Source organism: Terrapene carolina, unplaced genomic scaffold (assembly GCF_002925995.2).
Source record: "Terrapene carolina triunguis isolate 2854851 unplaced genomic scaffold, T_m_triunguis-2.0 Scaffold66, whole genome shotgun sequence".
NCBI lineage: Eukaryota > Metazoa > Chordata > Testudines > Emydidae > Terrapene > Terrapene triunguis.
The window spans coordinates 16,044,993-16,070,762 of record NW_020664417.1 but is presented as its reverse complement, the minus strand read 5'-3'; the positions used below and the strand labels follow the sequence as shown (position 1 = coordinate 16,070,762).

At 41.1% G+C, this 25,770-nt stretch overlaps 1 protein-coding gene across 1 annotated transcript in view; it reads left to right on the top strand.

The window, feature by feature from the left end:
* TBC1D9 (TBC1 domain family member 9) overlaps window positions 1–18,336 on the top strand; it is an 86,136-nt gene extending 67,800 nt beyond the window's left edge. Inside the window, exons 13-21 of the mRNA XM_024208115.2 lie at window positions 102–231; window positions 3,922–4,020; window positions 4,140–4,208; window positions 5,803–6,043; window positions 7,026–7,091; window positions 10,320–10,406; window positions 12,460–12,534; window positions 12,661–12,761; window positions 16,115–18,336. Coding sequence (XP_024063883.1) covers window positions 102–231; window positions 3,922–4,020; window positions 4,140–4,208; window positions 5,803–6,043; window positions 7,026–7,091; window positions 10,320–10,406; window positions 12,460–12,534; window positions 12,661–12,761; window positions 16,115–16,840 — 1,594 coding nt within the window. The 3' untranslated portion in view covers window positions 16,841–18,336. The remainder of the gene's footprint in view (window positions 1–101; window positions 232–3,921; window positions 4,021–4,139; window positions 4,209–5,802; window positions 6,044–7,025; window positions 7,092–10,319; window positions 10,407–12,459; window positions 12,535–12,660; window positions 12,762–16,114) is intronic.
* Window positions 18,337–25,770: the final 7,434 nt, after the last annotated feature.

Sequence of the window (25,770 nt, the reverse complement as noted above, 5' to 3'; positions counted from 1 at the left end):
ATACTTATGTAAAGTCAGTCTATATGTAATCACTACTGATCCTCAGAAAAAAATGTGTCCCAACTTTTCTCATTTAGGTTTTTTTCTTCTCTCCCAATCAGGTATTTGGACAGTGTGACTAATAAGGACAGTACTTTGCCACCAATCCCTCACCTTCACTCACTACTCAGTGATGATGTAGAGCCTTATCCTGAGGTGGATATCTTCAGACTCATCAGAACTTCCTATGAGGTAACTTAGGATTTTGACTAGAACTGGCTTGAGGACAACAATTCTGTTTCATGAAGGATTTTGAGATATTGAAATTTGGCTTTTATTTTGAATGAGAGCAAAACCTGAAAATTTCAAAGTTCTCCAAAGGAGTATTCTGAACATTATTGTTTTGGATCAATCAAAATGTTTCATTTTGATGTAGACTTATTTTATTTTATATTATAACATGTAATATAATACAAAATTTTAAAAAAGTAAACACAAAATTGCTTCAGAACAAAAAATCAATGTTTATGTTCCCAAAACATTGAAACGGAATTTTCCAATAGAAAATGGTTCTGTTATTTTTTCCAACCAGTTCTAATTTTGACATAGGCATAAATAACTCAGAGTTGGAAAACTTCTGGCAAAAACCCCAATAACAGAATAACTAGTCAACGTTCATAAAGTGCATAGTAAAGTCCAAGAAAAAATGGACTAAAATTTTGCACATCAAAAGACTAAGGATTTTTGTCTAATCCTTAAATTAAATTTTACACAATAAAACATTCAGAAAATATCCCTGACACTTAATTTTTAAATGCTGATTTCTAACTCTGGACCAACAACTGGGGCACAAACTCTTCTTTATGGGAAATTCATTGGTTCTTTTCTTCCCTGTGCCATGGAGAACTAATTAATATTTTAAATCAAAATGTAGGATGATCCTAGCCATCTAAAACCCTGACAAGTATTTCAGATACTTTCCCTATGTCCTCCACGTCTCCGAAAAAAAAATACTTTTGTGTATGTAAAAGGCACCAGAAATCTGCTGCGGGCTTTAGCAATAGTGAATTTCACATTAAGAGTGAATTAAATCTGAGGGTTCTGAGGATTTCCCCCCTCTCTAGTGAGGTAAGAATACAAACTGGCAGTGGAGGGGTAGACATTTATGTAAAGCTGCCATCCCATTTTTGCCTTGTTTTGAATCCCACACCTTTTAAGAAAGCTTCTATGGCCTTGACTATATTTAGATGAATAAACTGGCCTCATGCATAGCCATAATCTGTCTTTTGTGGGCATATGTAGTACAAAAGTTCGTTGCTCTTTCTAGTTGAATAGAAACTTACAGAAACAATGCCAAATGTATCCCTAGTGTAATGGCACTGAGTCAGTGGAATATACCAGAGATAAACGTGCATCTTTTTTACTTGTATTCTATTTGAATGTAGGTTGTTAAATCAGCTTGCAGTATGTATGTTTTGATGGTGTTATTTCCTGGTATTAAACTGCCACATTTTTCAAGAGATAATGAGGGCTCTCTGTTATTCTGTGACACTTACGTTTCTGGCCCTAAGTTTGTTGTACCCAATTGGGATTGGAGACCCATTGCGTTGGGCTTGGTATAAACATAAGAGAGACAAATTTGTTGTAAATATCGGGAAATCTCCAGCTGCCATTGGGCTAAAATTTATTTACTGTATTTTTAGTATTTTAGCTTGTCAGAGGCACATGGATAACAATGTAACCCTTGTCACTTGCCCTTTATTAAAAGCTGTATAAAGATAACAAGATGTACCATGAAATGTGACTGTTTTTCCTTTGGCATAAGGGATATAATATGCTTTTTGTTCCAGAAGGAAGGCAAGCTCTATCTGAACAACTATCCCATGACACTTGCCTTGGGGGAAGGGAGGAGGGAATGATGAATCTGAAAATAATATTTAGCCATTTACCACACTGTGCTGTGATCCTATCCAGTCCCATAAGCTAAGGAGGGTTGGACACTTGAACGAGAAACCTCTAGTGAAAACTCAGGTGCTGCAGGAAATAGTGCTGACAGTTCAGCACTCTTCCCAGAATCAGTATTGAACCAATGCCTTAGCATGGTGTATGACGCAGGAATAGAACATTGTACCTGTAGGTTTGGGGGTTTTTTTGTGTGTTTGGGTTTTTACAGAGGGACTTTCCACTTAACATATCAACAAATGCATTTTATTTTGCCAATGATTTTCTTTGCTCTTATCGAAGCTGTTTTGCATTTTAATAAATCCAGCATCTCGTTTTATCTGATCCTGTAATAAAGTCACAATCCATAGTGTTTGGTATTACTCTGCATTACTATAAAAGTAATTGCAATCCTGCAAACTTGCTGCACAATTAAAGAGTTGGGGTAGCATTTCCAAAATTGCCTAAAGTCCCATTTTCAAAAGTGACTTAGGATTCATTGACTTAAACTGGGACTTTAGCTCCTAATGACAGTGCCTGTCATTTTTTAAAATGGGACCTAGGCTCCAAAGTCACTGGGTGCTTTTGAAAATTTCACTCTTGACTTTTTTTTAAAGATTTCTGTACTTTCACCTGCACTTTTGTGTTTAAACATACTTGTAACTGTTTAACCAGGCTCTATAACTGTCTGTTTTTCAAAAGGTTTCCAATTTTAATTGGAAAATTAACAAATAAAGCAGGGAAAATATCCTGCTACTTCTAACGTGATTCATAGAAGTACAGATGATATAGGAATGTCACAACTTAACATTATTTGATCGCCTAAGAATATTAACCGATCCTGATGTACTTAAGTTGATACCCCACACTTCCTCACTCTGGAATGCATATCACAATCTAATGCACTGGCAGCAGCAGGCTCCTCCATGACTTTTATATGTGGCACCCTTAGTGGCTGGCTTTATTTCTTGTGCTAAAAGCTGGCCCTGGGTTTCTTCAAAGGACATATTACAAAGATGTTCATGTTGGGGAAAATCTCTATTGAAAGTGCATAGAAACAAATCTATGGGACAGAGGTTCATGGCTGTGAGAACATGAGCCAGTGCTGTAGGTCCATTGAACGATGAGTATTGTTCTCAGTATTCTATTTTTGCTCTCACTCTTTCACCTGGAATGCAGGTGTAGCATATTAATGTTCTTTGGAAGTTGTGCATACGTTGAGGAGAGAACTTTGGTCTAGTGGATAGAGCCCTGGACTAGGATTCAGGAGACCTTGGTTCTATCCTTTCTTTGCAACTGACCAGATGAGTGACCTTGGGCAAGTCACTTCACCAGTCTGTGCCTCGGTTTCCCCACCTGTCAAATGGGAATATAATGAAACTGACCTCCTTTGTAAAGCACGTTGATCTCTTCAGATGTAAAGTCCTATAAAAGAGGTAGGTAGGTATTAACTTTTGCAAATGGCACTTAAGCTTTTAAGTCATTTAAGCACTCTTGAAATTTTTACCCATAGTATGAATTTCATTCCTCATATTTGGATTTAGACAGTTGTTTGGTAATATAGGGACTGCTATATCGGATCAGCCCAATGACCCATGTAGCCCAATATCCTGTCTCCAACAGTGGCAAATAACAAATGTTTCAGAGGAATTTGAAAGAAATCCTGCATTAATAGCTATGGAGTAACCTGCCAATAGGGGAAGTTTCTTCCTAAGCGAACTTCTAACTGATGAGCATTATGCCCTAAAACATGAGGGGAAATGAAATGGTGGAGGAAAGAAAATCTAATGACAAATTCCTGAAAACTCAGTTGTTTGCAAGTCATATGTTTAGAAAAATGTCTTTAATGTCACACGTTTGTCCGATATAGTCATCTTACATCATTTCTGAACACTTACAGAATGAATTGTTTGGTTTTTTATTTTTTATGCATAAAAAGAAAACAAAGTATTCTGGGTACTAGCGCACAATTGAAAGGATCCATATTGTCCTCCATTTTAGAAATTTGGAAGTATACGAGCAGATCTGATTGAACAGATGAGATTTAAGCAAAGACTGAAGGTGATCCAGACTCTTGAAGACACCACTAAGCGCAATGTGGTAGGTCCTTGGAAAAACATGCTTGCTAAGATTAAGGTCAATTGATTTCTGAAATAAAAATATCTTTCAAATGTCACACATATAGGAAGCTTTTAATTGTTAATGTTACATTTCCAAAGGTGCGAACCATTGTGACTGAGACTTCTTTTACTATTGATGAACTGGAGGAACTCTATGCTCTTTTCAAGGTAAAACTGTAGTCAAGATAAGATCATGTGCATGCAGGAAAAATAAACATTTAGATTTGACATGAAAACTGCTGTCTGCTAATGAATCGATCTAAATTTGTGAGTTATTTGGTGTTGTCATGTGCCCTGTCATAAACTGGAATTTGCAACTAGATATAATTGAAAATACAAAAGAGCCACCTTTAAAAACTAAAGAAATAATTATTTTGCTAACTAATTTGATTAGGAAAATTTATTATCTTGAGGACATCAGTTAGTAGAAAAGTAAGGAAAAGACAGAATCTTGGGTCACGGTTTCAGCCAACTTCCAAAAACTTCTTTGTCTGTCTACTGATTTGTGGGCATAATTCTGAAAATCTGGCCCCAAAATATCTTCTTTATGCTAAATTTTGGATAGCCCGTAACTTTACCTCGCATGGTACTTGCTACCTGCTACAATTGATGGTTTTAATTTATACTGAATCTTCTGTAGTTTGTCTTGCTGTCCAGAGGCTCTCTTGAAGTAAAGTGTTCTTAATAGTAAGTAAAAGCTGGGGAAGAGTAAGAATAGAGTCATAGATTTCAAAGCCAGAAGGGACCATTATGATTATCTAATCTGACCTCCTGCATACCACAGGCCATAGAACTTCATGCAGTAATTGCTGCCTCAAGTCCATAAATTCTGGTTAAACTATAGTATATCCTTTAGAAAGACGTTCAGTCTTGATCTACAGACTTCAAGGGAATCCACCATATCTCGCTGTATGTTGTTTCAGTTGTTAATTATCCTCGCGGTTAAAATGCCTTATTCTTGCTCAGTCCGTGAGTGACACACACTGCAGTAGGTTGTCTTCTCTTGATTGGCCAGGATTGAGTTTCTTAAATATTCTGGTAAAGGAATGTATTTTCTCTTTGAATCCTGTAACTAGTCTCCATACTTAACTACAGTCCCAATCCTGCAATATGATCCTCTAGACTGTATCCCTGCCCCTGAGTATTCTCAGGACTGTGAAATTGGTGAGATTGTGAAAGAGTGAAGGAGTCGAGGATCACACTGCATGATCAGGCCCTATTTCCTTGCTTCTGCCCCCCATGAAATCAATTTGAAAGCCCTTATTGACTTCAATAGGAGCAGGATTAGGCACTAAAACAAAGCAAGTATTTCTGCAAATGCCAAGGAAATGTTTAACCTAAAGACAGCAAAATTCTGTTTTGACAGGTATGTTGTAATCCGCCACTTTACTAACTTGAAACAATACGTAGCTATGAAAAAACAAGATTGAGCATATCACGTCTGTGTGTCTGTGTGCGTATGTGTATGTGTGTGTGTGTATATATATATATATATATATTTGAGTCACATCTGCTTGCTTCTTTGACCAAAAAATGTTTACTATTATTTTTTTCTGGGGAGCAGAGCTGAATTCTTTTCTGTTTCATAAAGCAATTCTTTTCTTTTTTTTTTTTTTTTTGGTAAGAAATGCCAATGCTAGTCAGAAATGAATCTGCTAAACTCGGATGATGTTGTTTTAAACGTATTTATTTTTGTGTTGGTGATATTGTTGAGCTGTTTATAGAAACGGTGGTAATCTTACAGCATTTGCCTTCTGTTCAGGCAGAACATCTGACTAGCTGCTACTGGGGAGGGAACAGCAATGCTTTTGACCGTCACGACCCCAGCCTGCCGTATCTGGAACAGTACCGTATTGATTTTGAGCAGTTCAAGGGGATGTTTGCTCTCCTCTTTCCTTGGGCATGTGGGACTCACTCAGATGTGCTAGCTGCACGCTTATTCAGACTGCTGGATGAAAATGGAGATTCTCTAATCAACTTCCGTGAATTTGTCTCTGGACTAAGTAAGGAGAATTTAATGAATTAACCTGAGCAATACTGTCCATTACTCAGGGTGAGCCAGTCTGTCAGAAACTATGATGTTCTACTGACTGTGACTGGCACTAGTTTAATATAAACAGATGGAATTTAGAGAGTTACAAACATTAAAATTATAGTTAGAATAACATTATGATGTCACTAACATTGGTTTCCAAAGAGGAAAAGGTTAAGGCTGGCTTGGTATTCTGTCCTAAAATCTTTCTGCATTTTTGGTTTTATGCTTCCAGTAGATTGCACTTGTTGATATTTGCCAAGAAATATTTGCTGTTTAATTCTACTTAATGGCATTAGGTTTTCATAGTCAGCTGTAATGTAAAATAAATATCCACCTAACTGAAATTATCTAATTTTCTAAAGATACAGAATATAGAATATCTAAATATTTTTCTAATAAAATAATTCCAACATCTAGTGAACTGCCGTAGAGTACTTAAATTTCATATTACTCGTTTTTCCACAAGCCAAAGAACATTTCGATTGACGTTAACATAATAGCAGAGAATAGTTTATCCCTTGGTTACTCTTTGATCATGATCTTGTTTTTCTGGGTCTTTTCTAGCAAACATCTAATTGAACTAAGTCCTATGATGCCCTTATTTGGTCACAGTTTGTGCAGTTGGGGCTCACACAAAAAAGTTGTTCTTAAACAGAAAACCCTATGGCCATCAATGTAGTAATGTGATGATGACTATTTTTGAGAGCTGCAAATGTAAACACTCTTCTAGTGAAGAAATGAGTTAGTGTTTAAACCACAGAAATCAGAGTCAGATGGTGTGTGTTCTTTTCCTAGTTCTACCACAGACTAGATTTACTGTGTGATCACTTAACTTCTCTGTTTCAGTTTTCCTATGTAAAAGGATAATTCATAAATGTTTGTAAATCTCCAAGAACTCTTCTGATAGAAGCTGCTAATAATACTAACATGTTTAATGGGATATTGTTTAGGTACAGCATGTCATGGAGATCTTACAGAGAAACTGAAGCTGCTCTATAAAATGCATGTATTACCTGGTGAGTAAAAGACATTTAAAATAACTGATTTCTCAGTCAAAACAGAAAATTGGAATGTGGTTACTTAATCTCCATTTTCCCAATTAAAAAGACCTCTAGTTTCCCAGCTAAAAATAGAAGAGTGAAATTTCCTTTAGATACTAAGTACATGCAGCAGTCAAACAGAAGAGCTTCTGTCCTCGCCTCACCATGAGTCCAGGGGATCTTCAAGCACACTTCAGTCTTCTGCTCTGCTCATCATAAATGGGTCATTTTTATAGACATTTGATTGTTTTCCTGGGTGTTAGTGGCTGCTGTTGTGCCCATCAAATTGGGTAGTGTAATTCCACTGACTCACTATGGATATCTCATCAAAGAAACTAGTCCTGTCTGAAGCCAGGTCAGCAAGGTACCTAAGCCTGTGCGTAAGTTTAAGCATGCGAATAGTCCCACTGGCTGCATGTGGTTAAAGTTACGCACATGCTTAAGTACCTTGCTGAAGATGCGTGAGTGCTGCAGGATACTTAAGGAGCCCCTCGTCTCTAATAAGTGCTGCCTCTGGGGCAAGCTTGAATGAAGATACTCATTAGTTGCTCAAATGATTTAGGACACATTTTTATTGAATTACAAATCAAATAAAACTAACCACAGGGCTGGAAGTCCTGGTAGCTATGAAAATGGGAGCACTTGGTTTGCCTTTCCAGCCTGTGATAGGCTATGGAGGCCCTCCTTTGTTTCCAGCAAGCAAGGAGTTAACTCTCTGCTTAGAATTCACAGAGATGTACAGAATATGAGTCAACAGTGTAACGCTGTCACAAAACGAACATCCTTTTGGGATATATTAGCAGGAGTGCTGTAAGCAAGACACAAGAAGTAATTCTTCTGCTCTACTCCACGCTGATAAGGCCTCAATTGGGGTATTGTGTCCAGTTCCGGGCGCCACATTTCAGGAACGATGTGCACAAATTGGAGAGAGTCCAGAGAAGAGCGACAAAAATGATTAAAGGTCTAGAAAACATGATCTATGAGGGAAAATTGAAAAAAATGGGTTTGTTTAGTCTGGAAAAGAGAAGACTGAGAGGGGACATACTTTTTCAAGTATGTAAAAGGTTGTACAAGGAGGAGGAAGAAAAATTGTTAACCTCTGAGGATAGGACAAGAAGCAATGGGCTTTAATTGCAGCAAGGGAGGTTTAGGTTGGACATTAGGAAAAACTTCCTAACTGTCAGGGTCGTTAAGCACTGGAATAAATTGTCTAGGGAGGTTGTGGAATCTCCATCATTGGAGATTTTTAAGGCTAGGTCTACGCTGGGGGAGAGGGGGGTCGACCTAAGATATGCAACTTCAGCTACGCGAATAGCATCGCTGAAGTCGGCGTATCTTAGGTCGATTTACCTGGCCGTGAGGACAGTGGCGAGTTGACCGCTGCTGCTCCCCCGTCGACTCCGCTTCCGCCTCTCGCTGCGGTGGAGTTCCGGAGTCGACGGCAGAGCGATCGGGGATCAATTTTATCGTGTCTACACTAGATGCAATAAATCGATCCCCGATAGATCGATCACTACCCGCTGATCCAGTGGGTAGTGTAGACGTACCCTAAGAGTAAGTTAGACAAACACCTATCAGGAATGGTCTAGATAATACTTAGTCCTGCCATGAGTGCAAGGGACTGGACTAGATGACCTCTCGAGGTCCCTTCCAGTTCTGATTCTATGAATAGAGTAAGAAAAGTTTAGGGATGAAGGGCCAAGTAAGGCTCTGAGAGAATACAGGAAAGTCTAAATAAACAGCTGCTTACTAGTCAGGAGCACAGTTGCCAATTTTCACGTAGTAAATAAGCACCCCGACTTTCACAATAAGCCAAAAACCAAGCTAATCCCATTTCAAAACAAGGCCAAAACAAACCAATCCCTAAGAACCCCAACACTCTGTGACTAGATCCCCCAGGTGTGCAGTCTGGGACTGTGGTGGGCCCGCTGTGCACCCCTGACTCTCTCCCCCCTGCTTGACCCCCCCTTTACCCCTGCTCGCTGGGAGCCGATCAAAAAAAAAGAAGCAAGGAGGAGGACAGGTAAGTCCTTTAAGAAGATAGAGCACTATCCCCAACTGATCCATCTCTTGGGGTTGTAAGCGACATCAGTTTATATGCATCAGTAGTGTGAGTGTAAGTCTAAAAGCATTTGTGGGTGTGGGAGTCAAACTTACATCTCTCTCAATTACCCTAATACACATGCCAGACCCAAACTAAGGGCAGGCAGTCTGGCTCAATGCCAGTAACATGTATCTACTGAAGAGAGGGGACTGCCCTCTATCCAAGTGATGAACTGATAGGTGTCTTATCCCTCAGTAAGGTACCTAGCTCATCTCACAACTGCTCTAGGGTTGAGAAGCTCAATTACACATGCGCACAAGCCAAACCTTTGATGCAGAAATAGTTTCAGATGCACAACACAAGTTAGGATATTAAGTGCCTTTTTACTAACAAGCAAAGCATTCAGTTTTTCTCCCAGGACGAACTTGTTAGAACGAAAGATGGGATCCCGTAAACACAACAGAACTGCCAGAGTTCTACTCTGCAGTGGTGACTAGAGAGGTGGGGAAGTGGGGTTGGGTGCAAGGAATCCATACCATTGTGAGCCACAGAGTAGTGTTTTGGAATAGCTCTCTCATGACAGCAGTGTAGTGCAGGAAGGGGAGGGACAAAGATCCATTACTCTAAATCAATGGGCCAAATCCCCCATAGGGGGCAGGGAGCAACAGCAGCCACTCATACCACTTATGGGCTGAAGTACCTGCTCAGAGAAACTGCTCTGGACCCTAAAGAAGAGGACAATTCCTTCCTCTAAGACCCCAGGGATCTCCTATGTAAGACCCTGCACAGCCGACCAGTGCTTTGACTTTGAGGGTACATAGGTCGGAAATGTTCTAGTGACTCAGGCCAATGATGCATTTAGTGCATGTCTCTCCCAGTGAGTGACCAGTACAAGAATCTTCAGAAGAAGGTACAAGAAATCTGTTTAGTGGACAGTTATGAAATAATCTGCCCACAGAAGTAGTTTCTTCCTAACCACATCAGGTAGTGGTTGGCTTCTCTCTGAAACATGAGGGGTTATGTGCTTTTTTTACTATCCTTCCTAAGTGTGAATATCCTCTTATGTGGTACTACACTTCTAAAATGTGAAACTCTACATTGACACAAATCTACTTTGTTTTTCTAATTAAAAATGCAGTAATTTCTTTTTCATCACACAGATCCATCCCCTGAGCAAGAAGAGCCAGATTCTGCTTTCGAAGCAACTCAGTACTTTTTTGAAGACATCACTCCAGAGTATACACATGGTAGGTGACTTTTCTCTGCAAGAGCATTATCTTGTCTTTTCAATGTTTAAGACCCTAAATACTTGTTAACACTAATAACCATATTTTTAAACGGCTACTTTCTCATTGGATTAAAATGAAGAAATAAAATATTTTATGTAAAAAGAAATGTATATGACTAGTGTTTGTTCTCTGGGATATCTGAAGATGTCTGTGTTTTCAATAAGGCCTTCCTTCGATGCTGTAATGAAGAATTACTCTTGGGGTAATGCCATCAGTGTGGTGGTGGTATGTCACAAGTTAAGTATGTATGACTTTGTGAAGGATCAAAATGAGTACACCTCTACCCCGATATAACGCTGTCCTCGGGAGCCAAAAAATCTTAACGCGTTATAGGTGAAACCATGTTATATTGAACTTGCTTTGATCCGCCGGAGCGTGCAGTCCCACCCCCCCGGAGCACTGCTTTACCGCGTTATATCCAAATTCATGTTATATCGGGTCACGCTATATCAGGGTAGAGGTGTATGTTGGGCTGTGACGGGAGTAGAATCTTGTTTAAATGTGTTAGTAAGAATTGACAAAAGTGGCAAAACAATTGATGATGCATGTGGACAGTACCCTGAGAGAGTGAGAGGCTGTATCTGGCTATACAGTATAATCTCTCCATGGTGTGCAGAACCTTCACGAGGGCTGACTGGGGATAGACATGAGCATAGTGCCTGTGCATCCCCTGTGTGTTGTGGAAGGGGCCTCACTGTCAGCCTGCAGATCTTATTTATTTGGTTCCAGTAGCTTCAGCAATGCGATTGGAAGAGTGGGGCTGAAGATGGAACAGCAGCTGCAGAAATTAGGGTCTCCAAAATTTCATAATATAGGATGCGTTCTTTAATCTGCATATGTGTCATATTTTACAGAGAAGCCATTTTGGCAGTGTTTTAATGGGTCTTTAGATGCTTTGAGTGGACATTTCAGTGAAGTCAATAGGAGCTGACTTAGGCCAATGCTGAGAAATTTTACAAGTTCATCCTTTTGTCGCTATTAAATTTTAAATCCTTCTTCCTAAAAAAAAAGCTTATGAGATGGCTGGAAGTTGAAGCTAGACCAATTCAGACCGGAAATAAGGCGTACATTTTATCAATGAGAGCAATTAACCACTGGAACAATTCACCAAGGGTTGTGGTGGATTCTATATCACTGACCATTTTAAAATCAAGATTAGATGTTTTTCTAACAGATCTGCTCTAGGAATTATTTTGGGGAAGTCCTGTGGCTTGTGTTACACAGGAGGTCAGATTAGGTAATCACAATTGTCATTTTGGCCTTGGAATCTATGAAATATCACGTGTACCCCTGTACAGAGCTTGGATGAAGAGAGAAGCTATAATAAGAAACCTCTAAAATCTACTTAAAATATATTTTAATACATTATAATACAACAACTTCTGAAGTCTGAAGCTTTCTATGTCCCCCATTAGGAAGCAGAGAATCTTTCCTTTCCAGTGGCTTAAAGCTTCTGGTTCGAACCCTGAAGTGCCTGGAGATATTGGAAGTTACACGTCACTGTTTGAGGACTGAATATTGCCCCTGATGCACATTGGGTTTCTGTAATTTTGGGGAAAAGAAGAAAACATTTTTTTCTGAAGTTTGTTTGAAACTATAGCTGATGATTGATTGGAATGTTAGAAGTGGTCTCCTGGGAGATTGCTTAGTGGACAGAGTGTATGAGAAGCAATTAGATGTACATTATAAATTCAAGTTATCATATGGATATCACTGTAAGCAGATGGTGGTGATATTTATTTGGTGGAATCCTTAATCACAGCCCTGGGCATTGTATTGTACACAAAGATGGTCCTTGTACATGTCTTTATTTTATTAATTACATGGAAGTTGTAAGCAGATGTAAAAATAAGCAAAAAATTGGTCATAGTTTAGTCCTATCGTTCTTGACTGTGTCCTTTTCATAAATGTAAAACTTTGGTTACTCTACTTTTTTTTTGCTCTCTAAACATGAATACGGTACATATGCATATCTGAAACTACAATAAATCTCTCAAATACTTCCCAATAGTTGTTGGCCTTGACAGCAGGAACAAACAAGGGGCAGATGATGGGTTTGTTTCAGTGAGCCTGAAACCAGACAAAGGTACATATTTTCTCTGTATATTTTACTGCTTGAAAGATGGATTCTTTTGAAGAAAGAAAAAATGCTAATGCAGGACCTCATAATGGACTTTGTCTTCCTCTTTTCTGGCCAATTCACTGACATTAGGTAAGAAAAACTCACAAGAAAATAGAAACTGCTTGAGAATGTGGAGTCAAGAGAATAAATCCAAAGCAAAGAATGCAAAGGATTTACCCAAATTGAATCAGGTAAATGCTAGAAGTTTGGTCATATGCCAAAATGAATATATAGTAGATTGAGCAAATGTTAGTCTTCAAATTGCAGGTTCATATGACTACTTGATTTAAAAATATTGCAAATATTAGAATGGCTGTTTTGGGGACAGGAATGGGGGGAACAAAGGGCACAGGTTGGTGATATTGAATATCAGGCCATCCAAACTTCTGTTGGGAGTTAAAAATAAATGGTATATCATTCATGTATATCTGTGGAATTTTAAAAAAAAGAGGCTTTGGAAGGAGAGTGCCAGTTGCAGAAATTCAAAAATAATGATCTCCTGTGTCCTATTGATAAATTCTTGTGAGGGGAAAAATTGGTTGACTGTTTCATTCCTTAAACCCACAGAAGTTAGAGATTGTAAAGACTATGGCCTGGTCTACACTAGAAAATTAAGTTGAGTTATCTGTGTCGCTCAGGTGTATGAAAAATCCACACCCTGAGTGGTGCAGTTACGATGACGTAATCCCCAGTGTACACAGCACTAGGTCTATGAAAGAGGTGGATTACCTACACCAATGGGCGAACCCTTCCTATAGTCGCAGGTAGTGTCTACACTGAAGCGCTACAGGGCACAGTTGCAGCTGTGCCGCTGTAGTGTTTTACGTGTAGACATAGCCTTGTTGGACAGCTATTCCTTTCATGAGTGGGCAGTGAAGGATTATTCTCTACAGTAAATTGTCCTGTGTTTTGTCCAATCCATGTTTAATTTTTTAAAGAGATGAGACTTCTGACATTTCCATTGAGAGAGGATTCCACAGTCTAAAGGTATGTCTACACTGCAGCTGGGAGCACGCTTCCCAGTGCCGATAGACATACGTTATCTCTGATTGAGCAGTGTGCTAAAATAGCAGTGTGGCCTCCGCGGCACAGGCAGGGACTTGGGCTAGCTGCCCAAGTACAAGCCTGCCCAACTCCTTGAATACGGATTCGGGCAGCTAGGCCTAGCCACCACATACATACTGCTGCTGTTAGCAGGCTAGCTCAAGCAGAGCTAGTGCATTTCTGTCTACCCACAGTGGGAAGCATGCTCCCAGCTGCAGTGTACACACACTCATATAGCCTAAACACGTCGTCTTTTCATCCCATTAATGCTAGTTATTCCCTCTTCAGACTATCTTATGCAATATATTTCTTACTTCCATGTCTGATTACTTTGTTTTGAAGACTGAAACTCTGTTTATCTGGATTACCATTTTCAATCAACAGGGAAAATTGATTTAAATTTCAAATTAAAGTGATTAAAATCACCAATTTAAATCATGATTTAAACCAGCAAGCAGGAAACCTGGTACTTTTTTAGTTATTTTCCTAAAGAAAAGATTATTCTCATTGGTAACTATTAAAATATGGGTTGATTTGCAATTAAATATGGTCTTTACTGTAAATTTGGTGCTTCCTTTTGCTAACCAGGAGAATACTTTATATCTGTACACATTTATTTAAGCACTTATATGGCCTAACACACTGTTACCGTGGATTTGAGGGGGGGTGTACCCCAGTATGTGTTCAAGCCAACTGTAACCATATTATGTGCATTCAGCCACCATGAATTAATAAAATAGAACACCACGTAGTTAAGGGTTAATTGGAAAGCAGGCTTTTAGAGGCAAAGTAGAAACTAGCTGGCAGTTTCTGCTAATCAGAATGGGAGGAGGGGGAAAACAAGTCAACAAGTGAGACTGAAAACCTTGGTGGATGGAAAACCTTGAGTCAGCGCGCCTTTGATGTAGAAGTTTACTAAAAGTTAGGAAGAGTGATGATTTAGTAGGGGTCATTATGACCTATATATTTTGTAGAAGTTAGTTATAAAAGACTAGCTAATATGGTGTATTTTGGAGCAGTCCTCTGAAGCCGTCTTGAGAGAGATTTTTCATAACACCTTTTCTCCCCGGTGGGTGAGCAACTGGCCACTGCATACCCGCTGTTAATTACTCAATACTGTTCCAAATGTTAGGTAAATATCTGGGATGTTCTAAACCTATTGCTTATGTTTGTGTGTGCTTAAGTCTAATAAACTGCAGTTTTAGATAGAGCACGCTTACTTGCATTAAGCATTTATCAGATGGAATTGCTGTGTTCCCATTGATTTATTCCTGACACCGCATGAAGTGAAACAGTTAAGTTACCCCTGCTGTGGGTTCTGAAAACCCTGGGTAAACAACACATTTAAATCAGACTCTTAATTTTTACTTTTTTTATGTTACAAAATGGTGAATGATGCTTTTCTTATTTACTAGATGGTTAATTTTTTACTCATGAGTTATGTCAAGCTGCCTTTGGATGGAAATTGGAATAGAATTAAAAATGCCCTAAAACAGCTTTTTAAAATTGTTTAATAAACCAGTTAGTTTTAAATGCAAAGCATGTTTTGATAAACTTGTATATCCACTATATTTAACATAGTTTTAATTAATTAATGAAAACAAAGTTTTATCTTTAGTTAGTGATGGAACTGAAGTTTCTGGTCACAATGTCCTTTAAGATTTTTAGAACTAGTAGATCTCATCCTCTCACACCTTGTTTTTATTCATAGATTGGTAAAGGGAAAATAAGCTTTTCCTTTTTTTTTTTCAGAAAATCAATTTCTGAACTTCCAGTGAACTAGACATTGAATTGAGTTGAACTACTTGAATAAATTAAAATGAAGAAAATTCTCTGCATCTGCAGAAGAGGCTACCACTATCAAAACTGGTTTAGCACTTCAGAAAATTCTAGTTCCAGGTGGTTAGCCAAGAACTTCCACCAGCTCAATGGTCTGAGTTATTTAAAAAAAAGTATTTAATTTAAATTTAAAAACAGATTTGAATTAAAAAATCTGATTTAATTATTTTTAATATTTATAATTATTGATTTTTGGCCACCCTGACACTCAATGGTGCCTGTTCCTCCTCCACACCTTCATGTTGTTGGAGTCCTGTAGGACACATGCTCCACTTTTAATTCTCTCCTCTATGGCTTGGTGAGAACTAAGATTGGTGCCACTATTCTTCTGGTTAGAAGGGTAATGCTGAGCAACCAGAAGCATTGACCCTCCTCCACTGTCACCTGAGGCTAAGACAGGGGAAATTGTACTAGCCTGGGAGGTGGAGACTAATTCAATCCAGCAATTTGATGGAAACATCTTAGAGAAATACACAATTTTCTTTAATACTAGAAAATATTCTAAAATATCTAGACTACTTCTAACTTTTACTTCATCATATAAACTACTTTATCCCCAATGTCACACACACATTTCTTTAAACTGATTTATACCCAAATCTCAAAGACTATATTTGCTGCTATTCCTTTAATTAAAATTAATTCTATTCTCTACACTTAGGGGCAATTTATTGAACTGTGCAAGACCATGTATAACATGTTCAGTGAAGACCCCAATGAACAAGATCTATACCATGCCACTGCTGCTGTGACAAGTTTGCTTTTGGAGATTGGTGAGGTTGGTAAACTCTTCATTGTTCAGCCCACAAAAGATACAGACAGTAGCAGTAACAACAGCAGCAAAGCTATTCAGAGTATGCTGTTTCAGAAGAAGGGGAGCCAGCAGTATGATTTTGACCAGCGTGAATCCTTTCAAGCCAGCCTCATTGCTAATGAGGAGGAGACAGTTTGCACTGATAACATGTTGAGTGCACAGATGGAAGACATTAAGCTTGAAGACTCTTCTCCCAGGGACAATGGAGCTTGTTCTTCCATGCTTATTTCAGATGATGATACTAAAGATGATAGCTCCATGTCCTCCTATTCAGTACTGAGTGCAGGCTCGCATGAGGAGGAAAAGCTCCACTGTGAGGACATAGGTGAAGATACGGTTTTGGTGCGAAGCAGCCACACCACTTCTCTGCGTAGAAGCGCTAGCATTGACAGAGACTGGGCCATCACCTTTGAGCAATTTTTAGCCTCTCTCTTGACTGAACCAGCGCTGGTGAGGTACTTTGACAAGCCTGTGTCCATGATGGCTAGAATTACTAATGCAAAGAACATTCGAATGATGGGCAAGCCAATAACTTCCACAAGTGACTATGAGATCTCTAATATGTCGGGATGAAAGGGCAGTCAGGGGGTCTCTTTTATTTTAGATTTTTTTATTATATATTTATTAGTACCTGACACAGGTCCTGGTATTTTAAAACATGGTAGTTTTCACTAAAGTGAAAATGGTGGGGTAAGACATAACTCCCCTTAATTGTAATCACTTTTTGTGAGAAATGTTACAAGAATGCACCTTTTATTCAACATACAGAAAAAATACAGTTGTCAGTGAAATGTGTGTATTAATAACCCTGCTGTCAGTGTAAAAATGGTAAAGATTAGTTCTCAATTCGTAACTCTAAATGGAATGAGTTATTTGTGTACATTCTTAAAACAGACCTATCAAAAAGGCCTGAGCCTTGACAAGAAATGGGAGATCTCTAAAATTTAAAGGGGACACTCAACCTGTATAGGACCTAAAAGAAAAGTAAATGCCATGCAGCATCACTGGGGGATGTCTGTTTTTCTTTTAAGAGACTAATGGTTTTAATGAATGCTTTGATTTTGTGTTTTTAAATATATAAAAGACATCCTCCAGAGATATTTCCTGGGACCTGCCTTTCTTTGCTTAAGGAAGTTATAGACCGGTTTCTCAACAGATTGGGAGTATCCCTTTTTTAAAGTGGAAAAGATGTTTTTAAACATTAAATATAAAAGTACTTCTATAGCTGAATCTGCAGCGTAGCTAATATTATTCAGCTCGCAAAACTAACCTTTACCACCAACCTAATAATATATCCTCAGTAGTGTAAGAAATGAAAAACCTGTATTGCATATGTCTTCATTTACAGCACTGGAAAGTAGAAATAATGTAAACTGAAAAAAATCTGCAAGATAATGTAACGGAATGTTTTAAAGTCTTACTGAGAACACTGTCACTCTATATAATATGAATATTATCCTGTATCAATTTACTGAATATGTTAAAATGAAAGCTGGAGCACCTGCACTTTGAATCCTTGCTTCTTTTATACAAATATTCAAGGTTTTTTTATGTTGCTAGATGTTTTCTAATTCAGTTATTTAGTTCAGGATCATTCCTACATGCCTAAATTTTATTTGCCGTCTTCAAAATCTTTTCATCAGAAAACTGTTGGGTTTCTTTTATACTACTGTACATTATGTCCATGTAACTGTTCCATATTTTGTTACCCAAAGCTGCTGTTTAATTTTTTTCTTTTAAAAGAATCATTTAAAAACTGTCAGATGTGGTCTTTAACCATAGATAGGATAAATGTGAACAAATAAAATACACTCAGCAAAGAATTTGGTTCTTTAACTATTAAACCCATGCTAAATGGAAAATTAGGTGATTGTATTTTATTACACAACTGTGAAGTGGAAATTCTGTGAAGCAAATGACTTGGGATCTCCAACTATTGATTTCAGAACATAAAATGTCAATTGTTTCATGACTTCATTTTATTCAATATTTGTGTGTTTGTAACAGGAATATGCTCTGATGTAACAATCATTCACCGGAAGTTTCTCACATTACAGAATTTCATTAAACATTTTCCCTGTTGTGTTTAAATTTAGAAAGCTAGAATTATTGTGTTTTTTTTTTTAAAAACCTGATTGATTTTATAGATGTGATTTTTTTGCTGTATATTTCTAAGGCACAAGTTGATATGCACTCTTCTATTTAAATTACAAAAATGAAGATTTTTTTTTTAAAGTTACAGATAAGCTGAGGTGCCAGTCTACAAAGTTCTAATGTTAGCAGAGCAGGTATGCATTTGCATTGTGAAATAGACATTAATGTTTTGTGACAAAGGCAGCCCTGACAGTCCTGTTGGGTTCCGGGAAGTGGGCGCAAGCCCACCCACAGCTGAAGGACTCTCCCCCAGCCCATGTGGAGGATCCACTGAGTCCAGGACACAAGTATGTATCGGGGACAACAAACAAAACAACAAGGACAGGTGTGAGGGTCAAAAATAAGGAACCTGAAGGGGACACTGAGCAGAGAATCCTGGACAGCACCCACTGCTCCTCGAAGGTGTCAGGAAGCCAGCGGATGCCGCCCAGAGGAACTCTGCCCAGATAAAGGCCCCTCCCTGAGCCTTTAGCTACTAAGCCCAGAACTCATCTAAAGTCTCAGACAACGAAGAAAAAAAAAAACAGGAACAGGTGTGAGGGTCAAAGGGCCAAAACTAGGGAACCAGAAGGGGACACTGAGCAGTGAACCCCCGGACAGCACCCACTGCTCCTCAAAAGCATCCAAGGAACCAGCAGATGCTGCCCAGAGGAACTCTGCCCGGATGCGTGAACGGATGAAAGAACGAAAACAGGCCCCACAGTCGCAAGCCCCCAACCCCCTCAGCCAACCTCCTCTCCCTGGTATTATAAATGGCCACTTTGGCCATGGCTAGGAGGAGGTTGACGAGGTGGTCCCGCGACTTCTTGGGGCCATGGATGGGGTGAGCATATACAGAAAAGTGCAGCCAGAACCTCAACGAGGTTCTGGAGGAGCCAGAAGAGGGGCTGCAGCCTGGCGCACTATAGATAGACATGCACCAGGGTTTCATGCACACAGCAAAAAGCTGGCATCGGAAACAGGATCTTTGAGGAATGTGGTATAAGGTGGGTGTCTAACTTCCCTCTAAGCTGCGTGGCCGCCTATTAAGCCCCACACAGGGACTATGGGCTGTGGTGGGGAGGCACCTCTCCCCCAGCACAGACCTGCCACGGCGGGGACAGGCGCCCCTCCTCGCCGGCCCCAGCACAGACCTGCCCCGGACTTGCCGTGTCTAGGGAAGAGGCGCCCCAGACCCAACCCAGCCCCAGCATGGACTTGCCACGGTCGGGAGAGAGGCACCTCTCTCCCCCTAAGCCCAGGTGTTGCTGAGGGGAGAGAGAGCTGTGGGGGAGTTCTCTCTCCCCACTGTTGCCCACAGGCAGCTTGCACTCCAAACACCCTCATCCCTGGCCCCACCCCAGAGTGCTCACACACAACCCCACACCCCAATCCTCTCTCCCAGCCCTGATCCCCTCCTCCCACACTCCGAACCCCTCGGCCCCACCCCCACCACATTAATTTTATGTGCACCAATATGGAGGTGATGTGTCACACATCACCTCTATATTGGTGCACATAACAAAATTCATTCTGCACATGCGTGGGAAAAATTAGAGGGAACACTGGTGGGTGTGCCATTAGAGCACCTAGCTCTCCCACCCTTCTTGCTGACGTGATAGGTACTAGGAAGGCAACTTTCATGGATAGGTGCAACAAGCAGGTCGCTAGTGGTTCAAAGGGTTTGCCCATGAGGGCATGGAAAATGAGATTGAGATCCCACATGGGGGTTGGATCCCATAGTGTGGGATAAGTGTTCTCTAAGCCTGATTTTTTGAGTGTCAGTATGTGATTGAGGATTATGGGTAGTGGGGCCAACTGTGGAATAATCTGCTTGTCCTGGCACCAAGTACAGAATTGTTTCCACTTGTTCATGTATGTCTTTTGTGTTCAGTAGTATATCTTGTACTTCCTTGGAACAGTCTGTCTCGAGTCCTGTCATCCATGGATTAGCCAGGCCTTGAGATGGAGTTTTGAAATGTTGGGGTGACGGAGGTGTCCTGTGTCAGCAGATAAGGCACAAGGGGAAGGGTTCATGGTGGTCTCACAGCCATCTGTTTCAGGTATGGAAACCATGTTTGTCTGGGCCATTGGTGCAATGAGGATGAACCTGGATTTGTCTGTCTTGATCTTGTGAAGGACACGGCTCAATAGAGGGGGAAGGCATACAGGCATACAGCAGTGGGGCCTCCCATTTCACAAGGAAGGCATCTCCCAGAGAGTTGTGTCACAGTCCGGCCTGGGAGCAGTATTGAGGGCACTTGGCATTGTGGGCCATTTCAAAGAGATCTACTGAGGGGAATCCCCATTGTTTGAATATAGTTTTTAGTATTCCGAGATCCATCTCCCACTTGTGGGTTTGTGAAAAGTTCCTGCTTAGTTGGTCTGCTGTGGCATTCTGGCATCCGGGCAGGTAGGACACCAGGATGTCTGTTTTTGAGGATGCACCACTGCCAGAGGCGGACCACTTCTGCACAGCAGATAGGGCCGGGCCCCTCCTTGGCGATTTATATAAAAAATAGTTGCCAAGTTGTCTGTGAGAATCTGGACAGTCCCGTTGCAGATTAGAGGGAGAAAGTGATGGCAGGCATTTCGGACTGCCCATAGCTCCAGCAGATTTATGTGGAAATTAGACTCTGCTGGGGACCAGTGACCTTGGATAGTATTGTCACAGAAGTATGCCCCCCATCCCACCAGAGAGGTGTCTATGGTGATCATTATAGTTGGAGGTTTTTGTTGGAAGGGGACACCTGAGCAAATGTTCGTATGTTCTGCCTACCATGTGAGTGAGTCTTTTACTCTGCTGGGCATTGTAAGATGTCTGTTGAGTGAGTGCCTGTGTGGAATATAGACAGTGCGCAGCCAGGCCTGTAGGCATCTCATGTGGAGCCTGGCATGTTTCACAACAAACGTCGTAGCTGCCATGTACCCCAGGAGTTGTAGGCACGTTCTGGCAGACGTTTGTGGGCTGTCTTTTACTATTGTAATTAGATTTGGTAAGGTAAGAATGCGTTGTTGGGGTAGTCGTGCTGTTGCTGTGATACAGTCAAGGTGTGCCCCTATAAAGTTCACTGTTGGGTGGATGTCAGAGTGGATTTCTGAATGTTGATTTGTAACCGTAGGTCCGTAAACAGGGTTATAGTGGTGTGAGTGGCGTCAATTGCTGCCTGGTACATTGGTGCCTTTAGAAGGCAGTCGTCTAAGTAGGAAAAGATGATCACATCCTGCCTGAGAAGGTATGCTGCTGTGATGGCGAGAACTTTAGAAAACACCCTTGGGGCAGTGGACAGGCTGAAGGGGACCACCCTGTACTGGTAATGCAGGTTCCCTAGAGTGAATCACAGGAACCACCTGTATGCCAGGTGAATGGTAACATGAAAGTAAGCGTCCTGCAGGTCAAGGACCGAGAGCCAATCTCCTTTCTCCAATGCCGTAATTATGGTTGTTAGAGTCACCATCTTGAAACGTGTTCTCACGAACTTGTTTAGTTTTCACAAGTCGAGAATGGGTCTCCATCCACCTGTTCTGAGTGTGAAAGTAATGTGAATAAAACCCTCTGCCCCTATTTTGAGCTGGTACGGGTTCCACAGCACCTAACTGTAGGAGATGGTACATTTCCTGCTCTGGCAGGTATGTGAAAGGGTTCCCTGAAGGAGGGTGGGTAGGTGGAATAGAGACAAAGGGGATGGAGTAGCGCTTCTGGATAATTTCCAGGACCCATTTGTCTGAGTGATGGTTTTCCAGACTGGGTAGAATGGTGACAGGTGGTCTCCAAATGGGCTGGAGATTGGATGTAACTCTGGGATTGGAGAATGTGGGGTTCTCGTGTCCTCAACCAACACTTCAAAATGATGTTCAATAAAGGTTGACATCTGAGAAAACATGTGCGTGTATTTGGCTAGTAAGGCCGAGTAATTGGCTTTGCAGAATTGGAGGATAGCCGATGAGTAGGCTTTCCTTCTGAAAAGGTCTAGCCTTTTCCAGTCTTTATCGTAAGGGGTGGTTCTCGACTGATGTTGCTTCCCCCTTTGATTAACTGCTTCTACCACAAATGAGTTTGGGGTGGGGTAGGGTGAGTGAACAATACCTCAGTCCCTTTAGCCAGTACATAGTACTTCTTGTTGGATCTCTTATAAGAAGGTGGACCTTTGGCTGGTGTCTGCCAGACAATTTTTGCAGATTTCTTAACCTTAGATATACTCCGAACTTCTCCATCAGCTGTTAGTTTATGCTGTCTCTGGTAGCTCTGCCAGTGATATGTCAAGGGAGTTAGCTAACCGTTTAAACAGATCCTGAAAGGATTGGAAGTCATCTCCAGATGTGGGGGGTGGCGACATGATTGTTTTGTCTGGTGACAAAGAGGAAATGTGGGTGGGTGGAAGGGTATCGCCCTCAGGTGCATCCTCAGGTTCTTCTACCTCCTCCAGCATTTCTGGGGAAGCTGGGGCAGGTGGCGAAGGTGATCGCGTTGTTCTGGACCTGGGTGGGTTGGGGGGCTGATGTTCTGGGTCCTGTATACTGCCCATGGGTCCCAGTATGCCCAGGTTGGTGGGAGGGCCATGGGAGGTGGCACCCATTGTGGAGCCTGCCCACCTCTTCCATCCAGAGATGTTTGGTGCCGCGAGGATCCACGTTTGGGTGAGGAATGGCGAGAGCTGTACATTCCTGCCTCCTCTTCCTCCTCCTCATCACTGGAAAGAGGAGGATCTGAGCCAGCGGGGGTAGTAGCCAGGCTTGGTCCCAGTCTGGCTGGGGTGCCGTCGGTGCCGAAAAGCGGAGTCCCTGGAGTTGAAGTAATCAGGAGGTCCACCTCAGGCTGGAAGTGAGGGCTGCTGGTGCTGCAGACTTGCTGCAATGTATCAGCGCAGCAGGTGGCGCCATTACGCTGTTTGGTGCCTGGGTTTTCTTAGGGCTGGTCTACACTGGGGGGGGGAATCGATCCAAGATACGCAACTTCAGCTACGCGAATAGCGTAGCTGAAGTCGAAGTATCTTGGATCGAATTACCTGGGGTCCACACGGCGCAGGATCGATGGCCGTGGCTCCCCCATCGACTGCGCTACCGCCGCTCGCTCTAGTGGAGTTCCGGAGTAGAGTGTGATAGGCAGACCATGCTGCCAAGTGAACTCTCCCTGAACTAAATGATAGACGAGAGGGCTTAGAAGACAATAAATAGTTCAAAATATCAAGAATGGAAGTCTCCTCCAGATAAAGGTGACACTGAGTAACCCAAAGGGAGAAACGCTTCCACTTACTATTATGTCAGTCTGGTGGAGGGATTATTATTCTGAATACGAATATCCTGAACCTCTGCAGAATTTCTATCCACAGCAGTCAGCCAGCATCCAAGCTGGCAGATGTAGAGAGGAAAGGTCCGAATGAAGAACTAGACACTGGTTCTGTGAAATTATGTCCTGAAAGTTTGATGAATGGTTGACTCAACAGATGCAGCAGATCTAAGAACCAGAACTGAAGTGGCCAAGTTAGAACTATGAGAAGTAGTTGTGCATTGTCTTGACTTGCCTTCTGAAAGATGCCATGAATTAAGGGAAAAGGTAGAAAAGCATACATCAGGTGATTGCTCCATGGAATCAGAAAGGCAACTGATATGGGGCTCTAATTCAAAATTTGAGAGCAAAACTTGAGACATTTCTTGTTCTTGTTGGTTGCTAACAGATCTACCAGAGAACTCCCCATTTTCAAAATATCTGGTTCTGTTACCAAATCAGGCTTTGAGGCCACTGACAATGGAGACACATCTAGGATTGGTGATTCAAGCTCTGGAAGGATTCTCAAATCCCTGTAAGTTGTAGAAGTAGTCACAGTAGAAGGTATTTGCACCAAATGAAGTGGTTCTGATGCAGAAGATCTTTTTCCCAGTCTCTACCAAAGTTGATGATGTAGATAGTACCAGATGATGTAGAAGACCAGTGACCAATTTTAATCAGTGTGGAGCCAGAGCAGAAGCAGCACTTGACTCAGCTAATACTTCTACTGTTCAGAGACTGATGAGTCAGACCTCTTTTTAGAATGTATCAGACACAGGGATTGATGCCAAGTGCTAGACTTCGAGCAGTGCTATTTTCTTCCTCCGACAGCAGGGGCAATTGACTGCTCCAAGGGCACAGCAATTATGCTTAAGGACTTTAGAAGTTGCATGAGGTCTTTGTCCCTCAGAAGCCTGGAGTAACCTCTCGAGAGGACAAAGCACTAGTGAACTGTGGTCTTGAGGAGGGGAAACAGGAGATTTCTTCCTTGAAAGAACTGAGTCAAATGCCTTTATCTACTTCTCTATCAAAATTAATTGTAAGCATGCCTCACAGGTTTTTGGGTACATTTTGAGAATGATGTATGAACTGAACATTTTTCAGGGACATGGCCTGCCCACTTGGCATATCAGTCATTAAAAGATATAGCTGCATTGCAGATGGGCAGGTTTTGAAATGTGGTGATTTGTAGATTCAGACAAAGGGATGGTAGCCCTGGTACTAAGGCACTTACTCCTTTTACCCCACAAAGGGCTAAAGGTATCAAAAGAAAACTACCTACATTATCACACGATGTAACAAGAACTTCTAGAGAGCTCAAAGGACACTGAGGTTGATCTATCTCAGCGCTACAGGCAATAAGAAGGACCTGAATGGTGGATGGGGTTACTCTGTCCTTTATGCCCTTGGGCAGGGCAGGGAGGCCATGCAGGGCACACACATGGCCCCAATGGACACTGCTGGTTAAAAGATTTCAATCTCCTGCCCGTGGGGCACATGAAGTGTGGAATCCACATGGGCAGACACTCAAAGACAATCCAAACCCTAACCTCCATGAAAATTGCTATTATGAGGAGGGAAATCCTGATATTTCATTTATCATAAAAAAAATCAGTCACTTGGAAGTTTTCTAATATAATATCCATTACTTTGTTCATTTCAGCCTTGTGTGTCTCAACATATTTGAGAGGCGCAGCTGTAGCCTGCTAATGCACACACTGTCATGATTCATTGCTAAGCCTCTTGTAGAATATGAAGTGAAGAGAAACCTACTCACACAGGGTGCAGTTGTTGACAGGTACGTGTCAGAGAGGGTGCATTTAATGGGACTTTTTTAAAAACACACACTCCCTCCAAAGATGGAGCTGCCTACCCAAAGTAAAGTCTCCTCCAGCTCACAAAAGGATTTTCTCAGTCCCCGGTGTGATAACTTCTGTACTTGGCCTTTGAACAGAGACTTTTTCAGAAGCTGTCTTGGGCAACTCAATATCAGAAACAGTACCCTGTCGGAGAAAAACTGAGTTCTCACTCTTTTGTTTGGGTACAGCAAGTCAGAAGCTTTATTAACTCTCACAATTGTGCAGAGGGAGAGAGCTAAGCAGGT